The 16,250-nt window shown below is 34.1% G+C and overlaps 2 protein-coding genes across 2 annotated transcripts; both read left to right on the top strand.

The window, feature by feature from the left end:
- Positions 1–6,971: 6,971 nt before the first annotated feature.
- LOC108460310 (coatomer subunit alpha-1-like) lies at positions 6,972–12,493 on the top strand. The gene is made up of 4 exons (XM_017759759.2): positions 6,972–7,205; positions 7,324–7,568; positions 8,495–8,989; positions 9,251–12,493. Exons 2-4 carry the CDS (start codon positions 7,361–7,363, stop codon positions 12,199–12,201), a joined length of 3,654 nt encoding a protein of 1,217 aa, XP_017615248.1. The 5' UTR covers positions 6,972–7,205; positions 7,324–7,360; the 3' UTR covers positions 12,202–12,493.
- Positions 12,494–14,083: 1,590 nt separating this feature from the next.
- On the top strand, positions 14,084–15,147 carry LOC108459366 (uncharacterized). Its single transcript, XM_017758726.2, has one exon. The coding sequence runs from the start codon at positions 14,147–14,149 to the stop codon at positions 14,996–14,998; it is 852 nt and encodes a 283-aa protein (XP_017614215.1). The 5' UTR covers positions 14,084–14,146; the 3' UTR covers positions 14,999–15,147.
- Positions 15,148–16,250: the final 1,103 nt, after the last annotated feature.

The following is a 16,250-nucleotide window of genomic DNA, read 5'->3' on the forward strand; positions in this document are numbered from 1 at the left end:
CATGTGGATAACTGTTGAATTATTCTAAAAATTAAAAAAAAACATAAAAATTCAAAAAAAGAAGAAAAAATATTATTAAAATTCAAAAAGTGAATAAACATAATTCAAAAAAATATACAAAAAATTATCTTGCGCACCTAACCCCAGTTGAAATCACCAATAAATTTAACATTATTATCACTCAAGTTGTTTGAGTCAATTGTAATTGTTGATACAACTTGGGATGTAAAGGTCATATAATTGCTAAGATGCTTTTCATCATCATTTGATCCATTTACCAACAAGTGTTAGGTGCAATGGTAAGGGACATTGCACTCTTAAGGAAACCATAGAAATGGCATTGTTAGGAAGGGCAACCACAAACTCTAAAAGGGTTAATCTTCATAGACCATAAGATGAACATGTAGGATACCTTGATTATTCAAAAAAAATCATTTGATCCACCAGAGGGATCTTCATCACTCTAGGTAATGCATTTAATGTATTGGTACATCCAACTTGAATATGACTAAAACCTTAAGCATTCGTGACAATGTATTCATTTGTTTCTCATTGGTTGCATCTTCATTGATCACTACTCATTTCCCTTGGCCTTGTTAGAGTTGTGATTTACATCAAACTTTCTGTTTCTCCTAGTTAGCTTCTTGAATGCTCTATTGAAGTTTTGATTGAGAAAGACTAGCTGCTCTTGCAGATATTCAATAATAGTTTCATCGTTAGTTGCAATTGGGATTTTAGCTTGCAATGTAATATTCTTTTCTGCTTTTCCCTTGCTTTTTCTTATCTCTTCAAGATTTATCTTGAAGGTTTGTAGTGAACCAATGAGCTCATCAATCCTCATTATATCAATGGCCTTTGCCTTTTTTATAACAGTCACCTTGATCAAAAAAATTTTAGGCAAAGATCTAACCAGGTTTATGACTAGTTTAAAATTTGATACTTTTATTAAGGGAAAATGCCTAGTTTGTTATGTCATGTAACTTTGCATAGAATTTAGATATCTTGCATTTTCAAAGTCTCAAACCTTGTTCATAGCATATAAAGCTTAGTGTAACACCCCTCACCCGTATCCAACGTCGGGACAGGGTTTGAGGCGTTACCGGACTTAAACATTCACAACATGTAAAACTGGGCCACAAAATTTCACCAAAAATTAAAACATCTCAAACACATGCATATCATCCTTTATATAGGTCTTCGAAACCTATAACATACATTGGGGTGGTTCGAGACTAAACCAAGAACTTTGAAAATCTTTGGGCAACTTAACTAATTTTCTTGCTTCGGAGAGTCACACGTCCGTGTGGATTAGGCCGTGTGGTCAATTTCAAGGCTATGTTCCAAGCCAATTGTCACCCTTAATTACCTACATACACTTATACATTTTCATAGCAATTGACATGGCATATTTTAGTAATTATATATTCATAATCAAGACACAAGCATAGCATTTTTACAACAACACATAACATATTACCATCCATGCATGGCAAACAAGCATATGCATATCACCAATATCAGACGTAACATGAATAGCTAGATTTATAAGTCAGAATCATTAGCTCACTAAAGACCAATATATTTGGCCAAATTATAATAACACATGTTATAAAACTAGGTCCCTATACATACCACTCACTTGATAATTCTAGCATATTTGTTTATACTGTCAAGGTGTTGGCTTGAAAGTGTGATGTTGCCTCCGACGATCTCCAACCCCGAGTTAACCTGACAACACTAAAAGAAATGGAAATGATGGGGTAAGTTTTATGCTTAGTAAGATCGCATGAAAATAATAAGCAATTTACATAACATGCTTTCCATAGTAAAACTATCCCAATTGTACATTTACACATGTTCTGGTTACGTTGTTTTCTTGAGTCATAGTCATTAAATCATTTATATCTGGAGGTATATCTACTTAGCACCACGTTACACGTATAACCGTGGTGCTAAGTGGATATGCCACGGTTACATATATTGATTCATTAACATGGTGCTAAGTGGATATACCACGGTTAAACATGTAAGTGGTGCTAAGTGGATATGCCACGGTTATACATGTTAATTAGAAAAGTGGCGTTAAGTGCGTATGCCACAATTACATGTTAGCCCAATTGTGTGGAGCTATGTCTTAAAACCACCGGATATTGTTACTTTCCGAAGTGTTCACCGGGAGAAACAAGTTTGATAAATGAAATTTAACGTGAAAAAAAAATGTGGGATAATACTGGAATATGAATATTTGAGTTTTGGTGGAACAGGGTCAGAGCGATTTCTAAATCCTCTATTCTGACTTTAGAAATTCACTAAAAATTGTAAAAAAATAATTAGGAGTCATACTTTATATGTATAGATTCCTTATTGAGTCTAATTTTAATAGAAACAAACGACATAGTCATCTAAATTCTGTACAGAAAGAAAAGTGATTCGTAGTGAACAGACATCAGAGCAGTCGAACATTGAAATAAGGTAAATTTTAACTAATAAACTGTACTAATTGGCCCAACCAAAAATTCTGGAAAAAAAATTAGTAAATAGATATATGAGTCTAGTTTCAGGGAAAATTTACGGATTTAAAGTCCGAGTTTTGTAACTCGATATATGATTTTTTTAGCGACTGTGATGCAGATGAGCAGTTTATTACGAAAGGTGAAATAAATTGTTTGAAATTGTTTAAGTGATAAAGTCTGTTAACGCCTCAAGCCCGACTCCGGCGATGGTCTCGGGTAAGGGGGTATTACACTTAGACTGATTGATAGTATTGGTTTCTTCATGAGCAGTCTCAAGTGTGGTCAAAACTTCTTTAGTAGTAGTGGACTTTGAGTTATACTTGAACTTTTGGGGGTCTATTGTTGGATCTGGTGTCCTAAGTGTAGTATATTTATTTGTAAACTTGTAATTTTTTTGAACAAATTGGTTAACAAAATAATTCATGGATTACATTAACGTACTTTGTATAATTGTCCTCATGTAGTTTTTGTATGCAAAGCAAAATAGAAACAAATATTGGCTCACTGGTTGTTTAATGTTTAAACTAATACTAAGTGGTATTATGTGGTCGGATCGTAATACGGAAAGACAACTTATATTAGTAGGTGAACCTAAACATGTCATTAGCCTAATAAAAAATAAGCAAACCGATTGAAAGACTAATATCAGTCTTGGGCATCAGACAGATGACTCTTAGAATATAGAGACATAAATGTAACTGACAGTACATCGAACTGGACTTAAGAAGAATAGATCCTGAATCTGTTTATGGAATTATTCACTTGTGATGCTCAAAGTGCAGCATACCTTAATCCTGAGTGGGCAACAAGTTATGTATGCACGACTCGTATACTTTGATGTAAGTAAAAACCTAAGTTCAAATAGATATATAAGGAATCCAAAGTTGATGCGTTGAGTATACAACTTCTACAGTATGTAACGTCATTCGCAACAGTGGAATTCATAGCCTGAGATATTGGTAAATGATATCCTTTCAATTGGCATTACATGGTTGTTGAAAAGTAAATATGATCACAGGTTGTTCATCTTTGTGATAAATGACTTGATTACTATTGGATAATAATTGATTTTTCATGAAGGAAAATGTAATGGTTACCATGAGACAAAATACGATCATATTGCGAAAATGAATTTATTCCAAAGAGATTAACGATATCCTATGAGGTAACACACTTATAACTAGATTCGAGTCTTGCCTTGTATAAACCATCTGTTGGTTCTTTGTTTATATTTAATTTAGTCTATATCTTACTATATGTGGACTCTTATATATATATATATATATTTATTTATTTATTTATTTTGGTGTAAGTTTGAATTTATTTTGATTATTAGTCTAATTTTGCTTTACAATGATTAATTTAGTTTTAATTATTGAATGCACTCTTTGTAATTGTAATTATGGCTGCATATGTAACATTTAAAAAAAACATTGATATTAACTAAATATTAAGTTATGTTTAATATTTGATTATATCAACAATTCATAATATCACTAAACTATTTTTATATTTAATTATTTTTTAATTTTAATTAAAAATTGAATATAAAGATTAAAAATAACAAAATAATAATGCTTCACTAATAAAAGGTAAAGTTGTGCTTTTATTTAAAATTTATTTAATAAATAAACTTTAAGGGTTAGTGGATTTTTCATCAACCATTAACGATAGGTGAGTATTTGAAAAATAACACGAGCAAAGTGGATTTTTTAACAAAATGTGAAAGGGCTAACAAAATTATGTCTCTTTTACTAAAAAAATAGGTAAATTAATTCTTATAAATAAATTTTTCCTGTTAAAAATTTCATCTATTTTTACTATTAAAAATTGACATGGCTGACAAAATAACCAAATAGTTAAACATAGTGTGACACATGTAACTTATACTAAAGTCGATGACTTTTTTAACAGAAGGATTTGCTCTTGATCTACCGTGCAAGAATCAAATTATCCATTTTTTAAATAGAAATGGTAAAATGTAATCTAACTTTTAATCAGGGATGGATCTAGGAGGTGCGAGGGGCGGTCGCCCCTTTGGCCAAATTGTATGATAGACTTTGAAAGACTAAACTTAGAGGTCTAATATGGACTTTAAAGCCAAATTCTAGAATTAATTGATTTGGCCTATACCCATACATATTAAGTTAGTAACTTTCTTGTATTTTGATTTGTATGTCTTGCTAAAAAATTATCTTCCTCTATTAAGATGCTGACACTGCTGAGAGAAAAAAAAAGGAGTTTGATGCAGCGATTAAGAGCACAGAGAAAAAAAATACAAATTATCTTCCTCTCAGCTTATTGCGCAAAAGTCCTGTCGGTAAATATTTTTGCATAAATTATGTTCTTTATTTATTTGACTTATTATTATTATTTTCTTTTTCCTAATATGTTGTTGTTTAATATATTATTACAGTCTTCAGGTTTTTTGATTAAATTAAGGTAAAAAAAAGTAAGAATACAATGAAAAATTATCTCAGTCTTCAGAATTCCTTGCAAAATATTGAGAGGATTATTGAGAAACAAAATTCTGAACAAGTTGCAAGAAATCGACTATAGCTCAAGGTGTCAATAGATGCTGTCAATTGGCTTGTATTTTAGGGTTGTGCCTTTAGCGGACGCAATGAAGCACAAGATTCAAGAAATTGAGGTAACTTTCTTGAACTTATAAAACTCTTGGCTTCTTATAATGAAGATGTGGGGGCAACTTTCTTAAAAGATGATGGTGCAAGTAATATGTGTGGCGAATGGAACGGTTTGTAAGCATTATTTGCTAAAAAATGTTGATTTGAATACTATGTTCATTGCCTCGTTCAGTGTCTTCAATTAACTCTAATAGTTGCATCCAAAGATGTTATTCCTATTTATCAATTTTTTTCATACTTTACAGGTATAATCAATTTGGTTGCTTCTTCAAGCAAGCGGCATGATCAATTAAGAGACATGAGGCATCTCATATCGTGGAGTTGATTGACAGTAAAGCTGATGGAATATATGATGCAATGACATCCATTGAATTTGTTTTCATCTTGCATTTCATGATTGAGATGCTTGGGATCATTGATGATCTTTGTCAAGCATTGCAGTATAAATCGCATGATATACTAAACGCGATGCAACTGGTGTTATCAACTAAAACGCTTCTTCAGAAATTCGAAGAACATAGGTGGGATCCTTTGTTTGAGAATTTGAAGTTATTTTGTAAAGATCAAATGATAGAAATCCCCATTTAAGTGCTCTGTACAAAGTTGGTTGAGGTCGGTCTTGCATCCAGAGATATAACCTCACAATTGAGCATCATTATCGGTTTAATATATTCATTGCTAACAAAAATAAATTCTCGCTTTAATGATAAGGCAATGGAATTATTTGTTCTTAGTTTGGATCCAGACAATAATTACAAAACTTTTTGAGTAGAAGATATCTGCAAGCTTATGAATGATTTTTATTCAGATGATTTTACGGAGCAAGAAAAGCTACACATGAAGATTCAATTGGAGCATTTTCAACTTGATGCTCATCAAAGCACAGAGTTGCAGAAAGCTTCTATAGTTGCCGAGTTGTATTAAGTGCTAGCTAAGACAAATAAGTCAAGTGTTTTATCCTCTTCTTAATAGAATTATTCGTCTTGCGCTAACTCTTCCTGTGTTTATTGCAACAACTGAACGAGCATTTTTAGCTATGAAAATTATGAAGACAAGGTTTTGTAATAGAATGAAGGATGATTTTTTTTTTCAGCTTACTTGGTGGCATACATCGAAAAAGAGATAGCTCGAGAATTTTCAATAGATTTTATCATTGATGAGTTTGATCTTATGAAAAAGCGGAAAATCAATTTAGAATGCCTAGTATCGAGAAGTAGGATTAATGCCAAGTCTTTTAAATTTAATTTTTAGAATTATAATGATATTTATGCAATTTTTAGTATAGTATTAATTATTCTTTTTTGCATATTGAGTAGAATTAAAACTTTTTACATTAAAGTTGTTTGGATTTAGTAGTTCCGTCCCCCGTAAAGTAAAATCCTAGATCCATCCCTGGGCATGGGCATTATTGTCAATGCAGGAGAACGTGAGAACGCGAGTTCAAGTGCATTGAAACTCATTATCCTCTTATTTATAGATTGGGGAGTGATTATCGTGAGACTTCTAAGTATCGTATAAAAAAATAATATGATTAGAACTTATAATAAGATTATTTAAAAATTGACTGTTTATTTAAAGAGTAACTTTAATATTAAAAAACCTTAATTTAAAAGGATATTGAAAATATAATATTTTTCTAATTTTCTATTATCAATTATTTCAAATATTCAATTTTACATTTTTTTACAATATATTTTATCACTGCCTCGAACACTTTTTAGTTGTAATCAAAGTTCTTTTAAAATAATTAATTGATGTAACATGATTTTAAAACTTCTTAATTAAAGCTAATAAAGAAAACAATCATATTTCTACCATCACGAAACGACGTCGTAGAAGCTATAAAATAGGAAAGGGAGAAGCTCTCCGCTTAGAGACCAACACAAAGTACAAACAGTACCAAAGTTACCAAATACTAACAATAAAAATCAAAGCTCAAAGAGAGAATCGAACACTCTCTTTCTATTTTTCGTGTACAAACTGGAAAAATACCAAAGAGAGCTTCCAAATTTGTTCTTAATTTTAGCTGATTTGGATCAGATCTGAGGTAACTTCTTAATTCTTTTATGAGCTTTAATCATATCTTTCATGTATTTGCTCAATTGCCGATTCAAAATTCATGATTTGGTTTGGATTTATTTCTTCTTTTTATTTTTTTTTTGCAGGGAAATTGACGGTTGAAGAGAGAGTAAAAAAGAGAAGATGTTGACGAAATTTGAGACGAAGAGCAATCGAGTGAAAGGACTGAGTTTCCACAGTAAGAGGCCTTGGATCTTAGCCAGTCTACACAGTGGTGTGATCCAGTTATGGGACTATCGAATGGGGACTTTGATTGATCGATTCGACGAACATGATGGCCCTGTTCGCGGTGTCCATTTTCACATGTCTCAACCTTTGTTTGTCTCTGGAGGTTCGTATTTCGTCTCTTTGCGCTCGGTTTTGATCATTGCTTCATAAATCTGGTCGATTATTTTAGTGATCTATGTTTTCTTGTTACTTTATGGAATTTGAGAAATCCAAGGCATATGATAATGCTGGATCGACAGTTACTATAGAACATGTAGTTGGACTTGATTTAGAACTTCTAGACCTTATGTTGCTGAGTGATGAATGTCAATTGAACCATAGATGGAATTATAGGAGAAATTCATATATGATATAGATTTATTCGGTAGTTTTATATATTTATGCTTTTTTATTTTTTATTTGGCCCCAAAAATAAGCTGAAAAAGCTGTTATTAGTGAGTAGTGACAACAAGAAGCAAACATTGAATTAGCTCTGAAAAGGATTATAAGTAGCACCTGATCTCCTGTTTAGTGTGTCTATCAGCTGCACTGCTGCAGCTTTGAACCATAATTAAGTGTCCTTCAACAATTTGCTTGATAGCAGAAGCCTGAGATGATATTTTGCCTGACCATACATGTTGATTCCTAGGTTACAAAATATAGTAGATATCACATAACCAGAGTACCAGACAAGGAAGTAAAGAAACAAGTAAATTAGTTATGAAAGGAATTCGAGACTGCAAAGATAACAATATAATTCTGGCTGACAGGCTATCTAGTGAATAACTTGCTGTTCAACCTTGCACCTTAGATGCTAAGCTTCTGTGTGAATGGATTTATTGCTGAGAAGGGATGCTATTGAGAAGGGATGCTATTGAGTTCATAATTTTGAAAATTTCCGGGCCTGGTCAACTTGGGCAAGGAGGGTCTGGATTTGAAAACTTTTTGGCTCAAAAAAGTGTTATTTTTTGGTGCTATGGTTTTCTTTTTCAGAGCATAGGGATCTTGTGTGATAGAAGTGATACTAAAAATTGATGTTTTTGCTTTCAGGGGATGACTACAAGATAAAGGTCTGGAACTACAAGTTGCATAGATGTGTTTTTACCCTTCTTGGACATCTTGACTATATTCGAACTGTGCAGTTTCATCATGAGAATCCTTGGATTGTGAGTGCCAGTGATGATCAGACTATCCGCATATGGAACTGGCAGTCACGAACTTGTATCTCCGTGTTAACTGGTCATAATCATTATGTTATGTGTGCGTCATTCCATCCCAAAGAAGACCTTGTCGTGTCGGCCTCCCTTGATCAGACCGTTCGAGTTTGGGATATTGGTTCCTTGAATAAGAAAACTGCCTCTCCAGCAGATGATATTTTACGTTTCAGTCAGATGAACTCAGAACTTTTTGGTGGCGTTGATGCAGTTGTTAAATATGTGTTGGAAGGTCATGACAGAGGAGTAAATTGGGCTGCATTTCATCCCACCTTACCTTTGATAGTCTCTGGAGCAGATGATCGCCAAGTGAAATTATGGCGTATGAATGGTAATTATAGGAAAACCACACCTGCTTCTACATTTATATTTCATTTTCTAGATGTGTTGATTAATGCTTTTTGTAAACTCACATTGGCCAATTAAAATCTTCATATAAGTTTTACCTTTTTCCATTTAAAATTTATATATGCAGCATAGCCCTTGCTTTTATAGCCAAGCTACCTCAATTTCTCCATTATATATTCTGCACCTGAGTATTTAGACCCCTAAATTTATTGTGGGATCAAGTAAATTGTTTATTTCTTTGCAGAGACAAAGGCTTGGGAAGTGGATACCTTTAGAGGACACATGAATAACGTATCATGTGTTATGTTCCATTCCAAACTAGACATCATTGTATCTAATTCCGAGGATAAAAGTATTCGTGTGTGGGATGTAACAAAGAGGACTGGACTTCAAACTTTCCGTCGAGAACATGACAGGTTCTGGATTCTTGCTGTTCATCCTGAGATGAATGTTTTGGCAGCTGGACATGACAGTGGCATGATTGTATTTAAGCTAGAGAGAGAGCGTCCTGCTTTTGCAGTGAGTGGGGAATCTCTGTTTTATGCCAAGGATCGGTTTTTAAGGTGTTATGACTTTTCGACTCAAAGGGAGGCACAAGTTATTCAAATTCGACGGCCTGGTTCCGCAAGTCTGAATCAAAGTGCAAGAACTCTTTCCTACAGTCCTACTGAAAATGCTGTTCTTATCTGCTCAGATGTGGATGGAGGATCTTATGAATTGTATGTGATACCAAAAGATAGCTTTGGCAGGGGAGAGATGCAGGAGGCAAAGAAAGGTCTTGGTAGTTCTGCTATATTTGTAGCTCGTAACCGGTTTGCTGTTCTTGACAAAGGCAACAATCAAGTCTTGATCAAGAATTTAAAGAATGAGGTGGTTAAAAAGAGTGGCCTTCCAGTGCCTACGGATGCAATATTTTATGCTGGAACAGGTAACTTGTTGTGTCGATCAGAGGATAGAGTAGTTATATTTGATCTCCAGCAGAGGCTTGTTCTTGGTGATCTTCAAACCCCTTTGGTGAAATATGTTGTTTGGTCTAATGACATGGAGAATGTTGCTTTACTTAGCAAGCATACGATTGTCATAACTAACAAGAAGCTTGTTCACCGGTGCACTCTTCATGAGACAATACGTGTAAAGAGTGGAGCCTGGGATGACAATGGTGTTTTTATCTACTCCACCCTCAACCACATAAAATACTGCCTTCCCAATGGAGATTGTGGAATAATTCGAACGCTTGAGGTTCCCATATACATAACAAAGGTTTCAGGAAATACTATATTTTGCTTGGATCGTGATGGGAAGAATAAGGCTATTGTCATTGATGCTACTGAATACATTTTCAAGCTCTCTCTGCTTCAGAAGAGATATGATCAGGTTATGAGTATGATAAGGAACTCTCAGCTTTGTGGTGAAGCCATGATTGCTTATCTGCAACAGAAAGGGTTTCCTGAGGTGGCTCTCCATTTTGTGAAAGATGAGAAAACACGCTTTAATTTGGCTCTCGAGAGTGGGAACATTCAAATTGCTGTCGCATCGGCTAAGGAGATCGATGACAAAGATCATTGGTATAGATTGGGTGTGGAGGCCCTTCGCCAAGGCAATGCAGGTATAGTGGAATATGCCTACCAGAGGACAAAGAACTTTGAGAGGCTGTCTTTTCTTTATCTCATAAATGGTAACCTAGATAAGCTGTCCAAGATGCTGAAAATTGCAGAAGTTAAGAATGATGTTATGGGTCAATTTCACAATGCTTTGTATCTTGGCGATATAAAGGAACGTGTTAAGATCTTGGAGAATGCTGGTCACTTGCCTCTTGCTTATGTTACAGCATCAGTCCATGGGCTACAGGATGTGGCTGATAGGTTAGCAGCTGAGTTGGGAGATGATGTCCTTCCTTTGCCAACAGGGAAGGAACCGTCCTTATTGATGCCTCCAACCCCCGTTGTGTCTGGTGGTGATTGGCCTCTTTTGAGAGTTATGAAAGGCATATTCGAAGGTGGATTGGATAGTATTGGCAGGGGTGGTGTGGATGAAGAGGAGGAGGGTGCAGAAGGTGATTGGGGTGAGGATCTTGATGTGGTCGATGTTGATGGCTTGCAAAATGGGGATGTTGCTGCAATTTTGGAAGATGGGGAAGTGGCTGAAGAAAACGAAGAGGAGGGTGGATGGGACCTTGAAGACTTGGAACTCCCCCCTGAGGTTGAGACACCAAGGGTTTCTAACAATGCTCGTTCATCTGTTTTTGTGGCACCAACTCCCGGTATGCCTGTGAGTCAAATTTGGACTCAAAGATCATCTCTTGCTGCTGATCATGCAGCAGCAGGCAATTTTGATACAGCAATGCGTTTGCTGAGCAGGCAACTTGGAATAAGAAATTTTGCTCCTTTGAAATCCATGTTTCTTGATCTTCATTCTGGCAGCCATAGCTATCTTCGTGCACTTTCATCTGCTCCTGTGGTGTCATTGGCAATTGAGAGGGGGTGGAGTGAGTCTGGTAGTCCTAATGTGAGGTCTCCACCGGCCCTTGTGTTCAATTTTTCTCAGTTGGATGAAAAGCTGAAGGCTGGTTACAAGGCAACAACGGCTGGAAAATTCACCGAGGCTCTTCGGCTCTTTCTCAGCATTCTTCATACGATTCCATTTATTGTTGTGGAATCAAGGAGGGAAGTTGATGAAGTCAAGGAGTTAATTATTATCGCTAAGGAGTACGTTCTTGGTATGCAGATGGAGCTTAAGCGAAGAGAAATGAAAGACAATCCAGTCCGCCAACAGGAACTTGCTGCCTACTTCACCCACTGCAACCTTCAATTGCCTCACCTCAGACTTGTTCTGTTAAATGCAATGACCGTCTGCTACAAGGCAAAGAACCTGGCTACAGCAGCTAACTTTGCCAGACGTCTACTAGAAACAAACCCGACAAATGAGAATCAAGCTAAGACCGCGAGGCAAGTGCTACAAGCTGCTGAGAGGAATATGACCGATGCCTCTCAACTAAACTATGATTTCAGAAACCCATTCGTGACATGTGGGGCAACTTATGTGCCAATTTACAGAGGACAGAAGGATGTATCATGCCCATATTGCACCGCTCGCTTTGTACCTACCCAGGGTGGACAATTGTGTACGGTGTGTGATCTTGCAGTGGTTGGGGCAGATGCTTCAGGGTTGCTTTGTTCGCCTTCACAGGTACGATAAAAAGCTTCCAAATTTTAATATACTTTTGAACTGTATTCTGCTGATCCTTATGGCTGCAAAAACGTTCACGTTGATCGATTCATATCTTCTATTTCGTTTTCTTCTTTTTTGTCTTTATTCCCTTAATAGAGTTCCTTAGGATTTCATATGCAAGAACGTAACTGGAATTATAGAATTTTCAGTCTATTCTGGTATAATTGTTCAGCTGTTTCATATTTCATAGACAAGAATGGCATAGTTGTGGAGGCCTTGATAATGGATTATATGTGACATGTAGAACTTGAACACATAAGGTTTGATGTTGCGATTTAAGTGGCACCTCGATCTCATTGGAAAGGCCGGATTATGGTTTTAGTATGCTGAAATTTAGGATTTAACCCCTTGGTCCCCGTACTTCTTTTGCAAATTTGGGAACTTTTATTTCAAGGAGTTACATTCTACTTTTCAGATTTAAAACTACAGCACAAGTCCAATTGTTTTGTTTTATTAAATTTAGGTTCATTACAATCATTTTTTTTACATAGTTATTGAGTGAGAATTTCTTTTATTTTAAATTGTCACACCAACAAAATTTTAAAAAAAAAAGATTTTAGAGGTGTTAACAATTAGACTTGAATTTTGAAATCTACAAAGTCAGAATAAATTCTTGAAAATAATGTAAAAAGAATATAGGGACTTGAAGTATATTTTAATCTAATTTAGTTTTTGTTTCTTTGTTTTCATATTATTATTAACGTTATTAATTACTGTGGTTAAAGGGTGATGTAGCTTTTTGTATATGTTGTTCACTTATAAGTGTATGTTGGAGATGGATAAATCTAACATTTTTAAAAATCATATAATTTAAGGAATAATATTTTTATGTGATATCCAAATATGTATGGAGGACATTAATATTTTAGAAAAAGTAAGAGTATGCTTTTAGCCTTTTATGCTTTAGTTAGGTTACTTCGACATGAATCTTCTTTAGTGGAAACGTGGGAAAAGCTTTTCCAATTGCTTACTTTTACTGCCACTCTCTTTTAGGACACTATCTATATGAAATAATTTATAGAATGTGAATATTGATATATTAAGTAGTTTCTCAAAAGAAATTAAAAATTTATATAAATCCTAAACATGATTATCATGCACTTTTTAAAGAAAAAAAGTTTTTGTACAATAAATTTGATTTTCTTTGAGGTTTTTCATAATTCTTTTTATTAAAAAAAAAAACAGAAAAGGCAGATGTAACATTAGTGAGGACATTTTGTTAGGCCCAGTTTTAAGAATCCTTTGCCGACTTTGCCTTTTGCACGTGCATTGGAATCTCTCCCAAAGCGGACCAAATCCGACAGTAATGACCCAAATCCATGGGAAAAAAGGACCAAAGTTTCCCCTTCTCTTTATGTATTTTTATTAGTTATAAAACAAAATTAATAATAATTGCTAATGAAGCATTCCCACAGTTCACAAAGGCTCGGGTTCAAATTTTATTTATGTAATTGTACTATATGGGTCTTGTTTTATTTTTGTGTGAGTTTTTTTCAATTTTTTTCGGATTTGATTTGATTTTTGGCGTGCATCCTTGATTTCTTTTAAAACAAGCATGTGTTAATTAGTTTTTTTAATAACGCTAAATACAAGTTCACGTTTCGTCAACTGGACTGATGTAAGAATATGATTGACACAACGCTTAATTTTGAAGATTCAAATTTGAAGTTTAATAAATCAATTTTAAAATCTGACTCATCGTTTGAGCACTTTTTAGTGAATTAACCCAACCAAAGAGGTCAGGAAGTTAATTGGGAGTCTCTTTGACACGTGGCTTACAATTATTGGTGGGAAAGACGTGGACCTATTTACAACTTCTAACTTGTGATCCTCAACCATTTCTTAAAGGAAACTCAAATCACTCGAAAACCAAACACCTACCATTAAGAGAGAGAAAGAGAGAGAGGAGAAAATGGAGAAGCAAAGCAAATCTTATGGTGTTGTTTTACCTACAATGGATGAAGATCATGAAGAATTTGTTTTCATTGATGAAGATTATGATGTTGATGATGATCTTTCCCATTGGGAATTCATTGATTCCTCTGTTACCGATTCTGATGATGCCGATGATGATGTCTCGTTTCATCGTGGTGAATTATTGAGAAGAAACGTAGAGTCGTTTATCCCTTTAACTTTCCCCTTTCCCCCTATAACGGAGGTGAAAAAGTCCATCCCTATTCCTGCTCCGATTCAAGATACTGATGATCATGATCCATCACTTGATGGATCTGATGATCAAGATGATGATGTTGATGCATCATTTCATCGTGACGAATTATCGAGAAGAAGAAACTTAGCGTTCGGTATGCCTTTCCCTTTCCCCCATTTAACGGTGGTGAAAAGGCTTAACCTGATGCATGATCATGATAATGATGATCATGATCCATCACATGACGATGCATCGTTTCATCGTGATGAAGTATCGAGAAGAAACTTAGTGTACGGTATGCCTTTCCCTTTTCCTCCTCTAACGGAGGTGAAAAAGTTCATCCCGTTCCCTGCTCCAATTCAAGATAATGATGATCATGATCCATCACATGATGGATCTGATGATCAAGACGATGTTGATGATGATTATGGATGTGATTTGGATGATGAATTGGTTCCAAAGGCATTGAGTGGGAAATTTGGAAGGCAAAGGATGAGGAAATTAGGGAAAAGGGCATTCTCGAAGATGAACACTTCAAAGAAATCGCCGTATCTGTATGTGAAGCCTGGATGCGTTCATGGGAAGCATGGGCTTGGATTAAAGCACAGTTTCTAGGTAAATCAACAATATTTTAGATCTTTTAATTGGATTAATCTTCATTTGAATTTTTTTAAAGTTGTAATTATTAGGGTTTTTAATTTAATTTGACATTGTCTTACTTAGATGTGGTTACTTTTTAATAATAACCTTATTATTATTATTAATTAGGCTTCTTCCATGTTCTATATATATATTTAATAGATCTGATTTGTAGCCTCTCTTTTATTTTTCTTCATATTTTGATTGCTTCAACGTTCATAATCTGATGGACTTTTGAAGTTAAAACAATTCCTAAATATTATTTGTGAAGAAATTAATTTGAAAATATTTTTTAAAATAATGTCAACTGATCTATTATAATTATATTGAAGTGCATTGTGATTTAGTATCCTATCAACAAAATCAAAATTTTAAATTAGTATTAGACAAATTTTAATTCAGTTAGTATTGATATTTTTTAAAATAAAAGTATAATTTCTAGAGGATATTGATAATTTAAGAATTGTATTAAAAAAATTCTGTCTGACAATGTTCCTCTTATTTATTTTTTAGAATTTTAGTAAAAATTCTAAAATGTCACATGTGGGATCTTGGGGAAAATTGGGGTTGTTTTATGTGTGTTTGAAAAGTTTTGACAATGAAAATGATATCCAAAGTTAAATCATTTTATCAATTCCTTTGATTTGTGCCTTATAAAACTACAAAAATGGACTAATCTAATTTTAGATAAACTATAAAAATAGTTATTTTTATTTGTTTAGATTATATTTTAGTCATTTATAGTAGTCACTTACGTTATTATTTTGTTACGAAGATTGTTACGAAGATTGTCACTCTACTGTTAAAGTTTCATTACTTCCCTAACGGCGGTCTTAGGTAGTCCAAATGGGTTTTAAATGCTAACTTGGATGTCCTACGTGGTAGTTTAAATTAAATTTATTTAATTAAAAACATATTTTCATCCGAGCAATTAGACATGCAAATTGGTATTTAAGATTGTCATTAAAGAAGTAATGGAGTGTAACGGTACTGACCATTTCGTAACAAAACATTAACGTAAGTAATTAAAACATAACATTTTAAACATAAGTGAATAAAATATAATATGAGACAAACAAAAGTGACTATTTTTATAGTTTACCCTTTAATTTTTAATTTTTAATTATTTTAAAAGTAAGTAATTAAATATGAGGGACTCAATCTTCAACATTTTTTTTTTGGGTGTGTAATGTATCTTATCATCACATTCAATCACTTGTTGCTCTAC

Source organism: Gossypium arboreum, chromosome 4 (assembly GCF_025698485.1).
Source record: "Gossypium arboreum isolate Shixiya-1 chromosome 4, ASM2569848v2, whole genome shotgun sequence".
In the NCBI taxonomy this organism is placed as follows: Eukaryota; Viridiplantae; Streptophyta; class Magnoliopsida; order Malvales; family Malvaceae; genus Gossypium; species Gossypium arboreum.

Coding starts and splice junctions, on each gene's coding strand:
- LOC108460310 (XM_017759759.2), top strand. CDS start 7,361: ATGTTGACGAAATTTGAGACGAAGAGCAATCGAGTGAAAGGACTGAGT. Junction 7,569..8,494: donor ACCTTTGTTTGTCTCTGGAG/GTTCGTATTTCG, acceptor TTTTGCTTTCAG/GGGATGACTACAAGATAAAG. Junction 8,990..9,250: donor GAAATTATGGCGTATGAATG/GTAATTATAGGA, acceptor ATTTCTTTGCAG/AGACAAAGGCTTGGGAAGTG.
- LOC108459366 (XM_017758726.2), top strand. CDS start 14,147: ATGGAGAAGCAAAGCAAATCTTATGGTGTTGTTTTACCTACAATGGAT.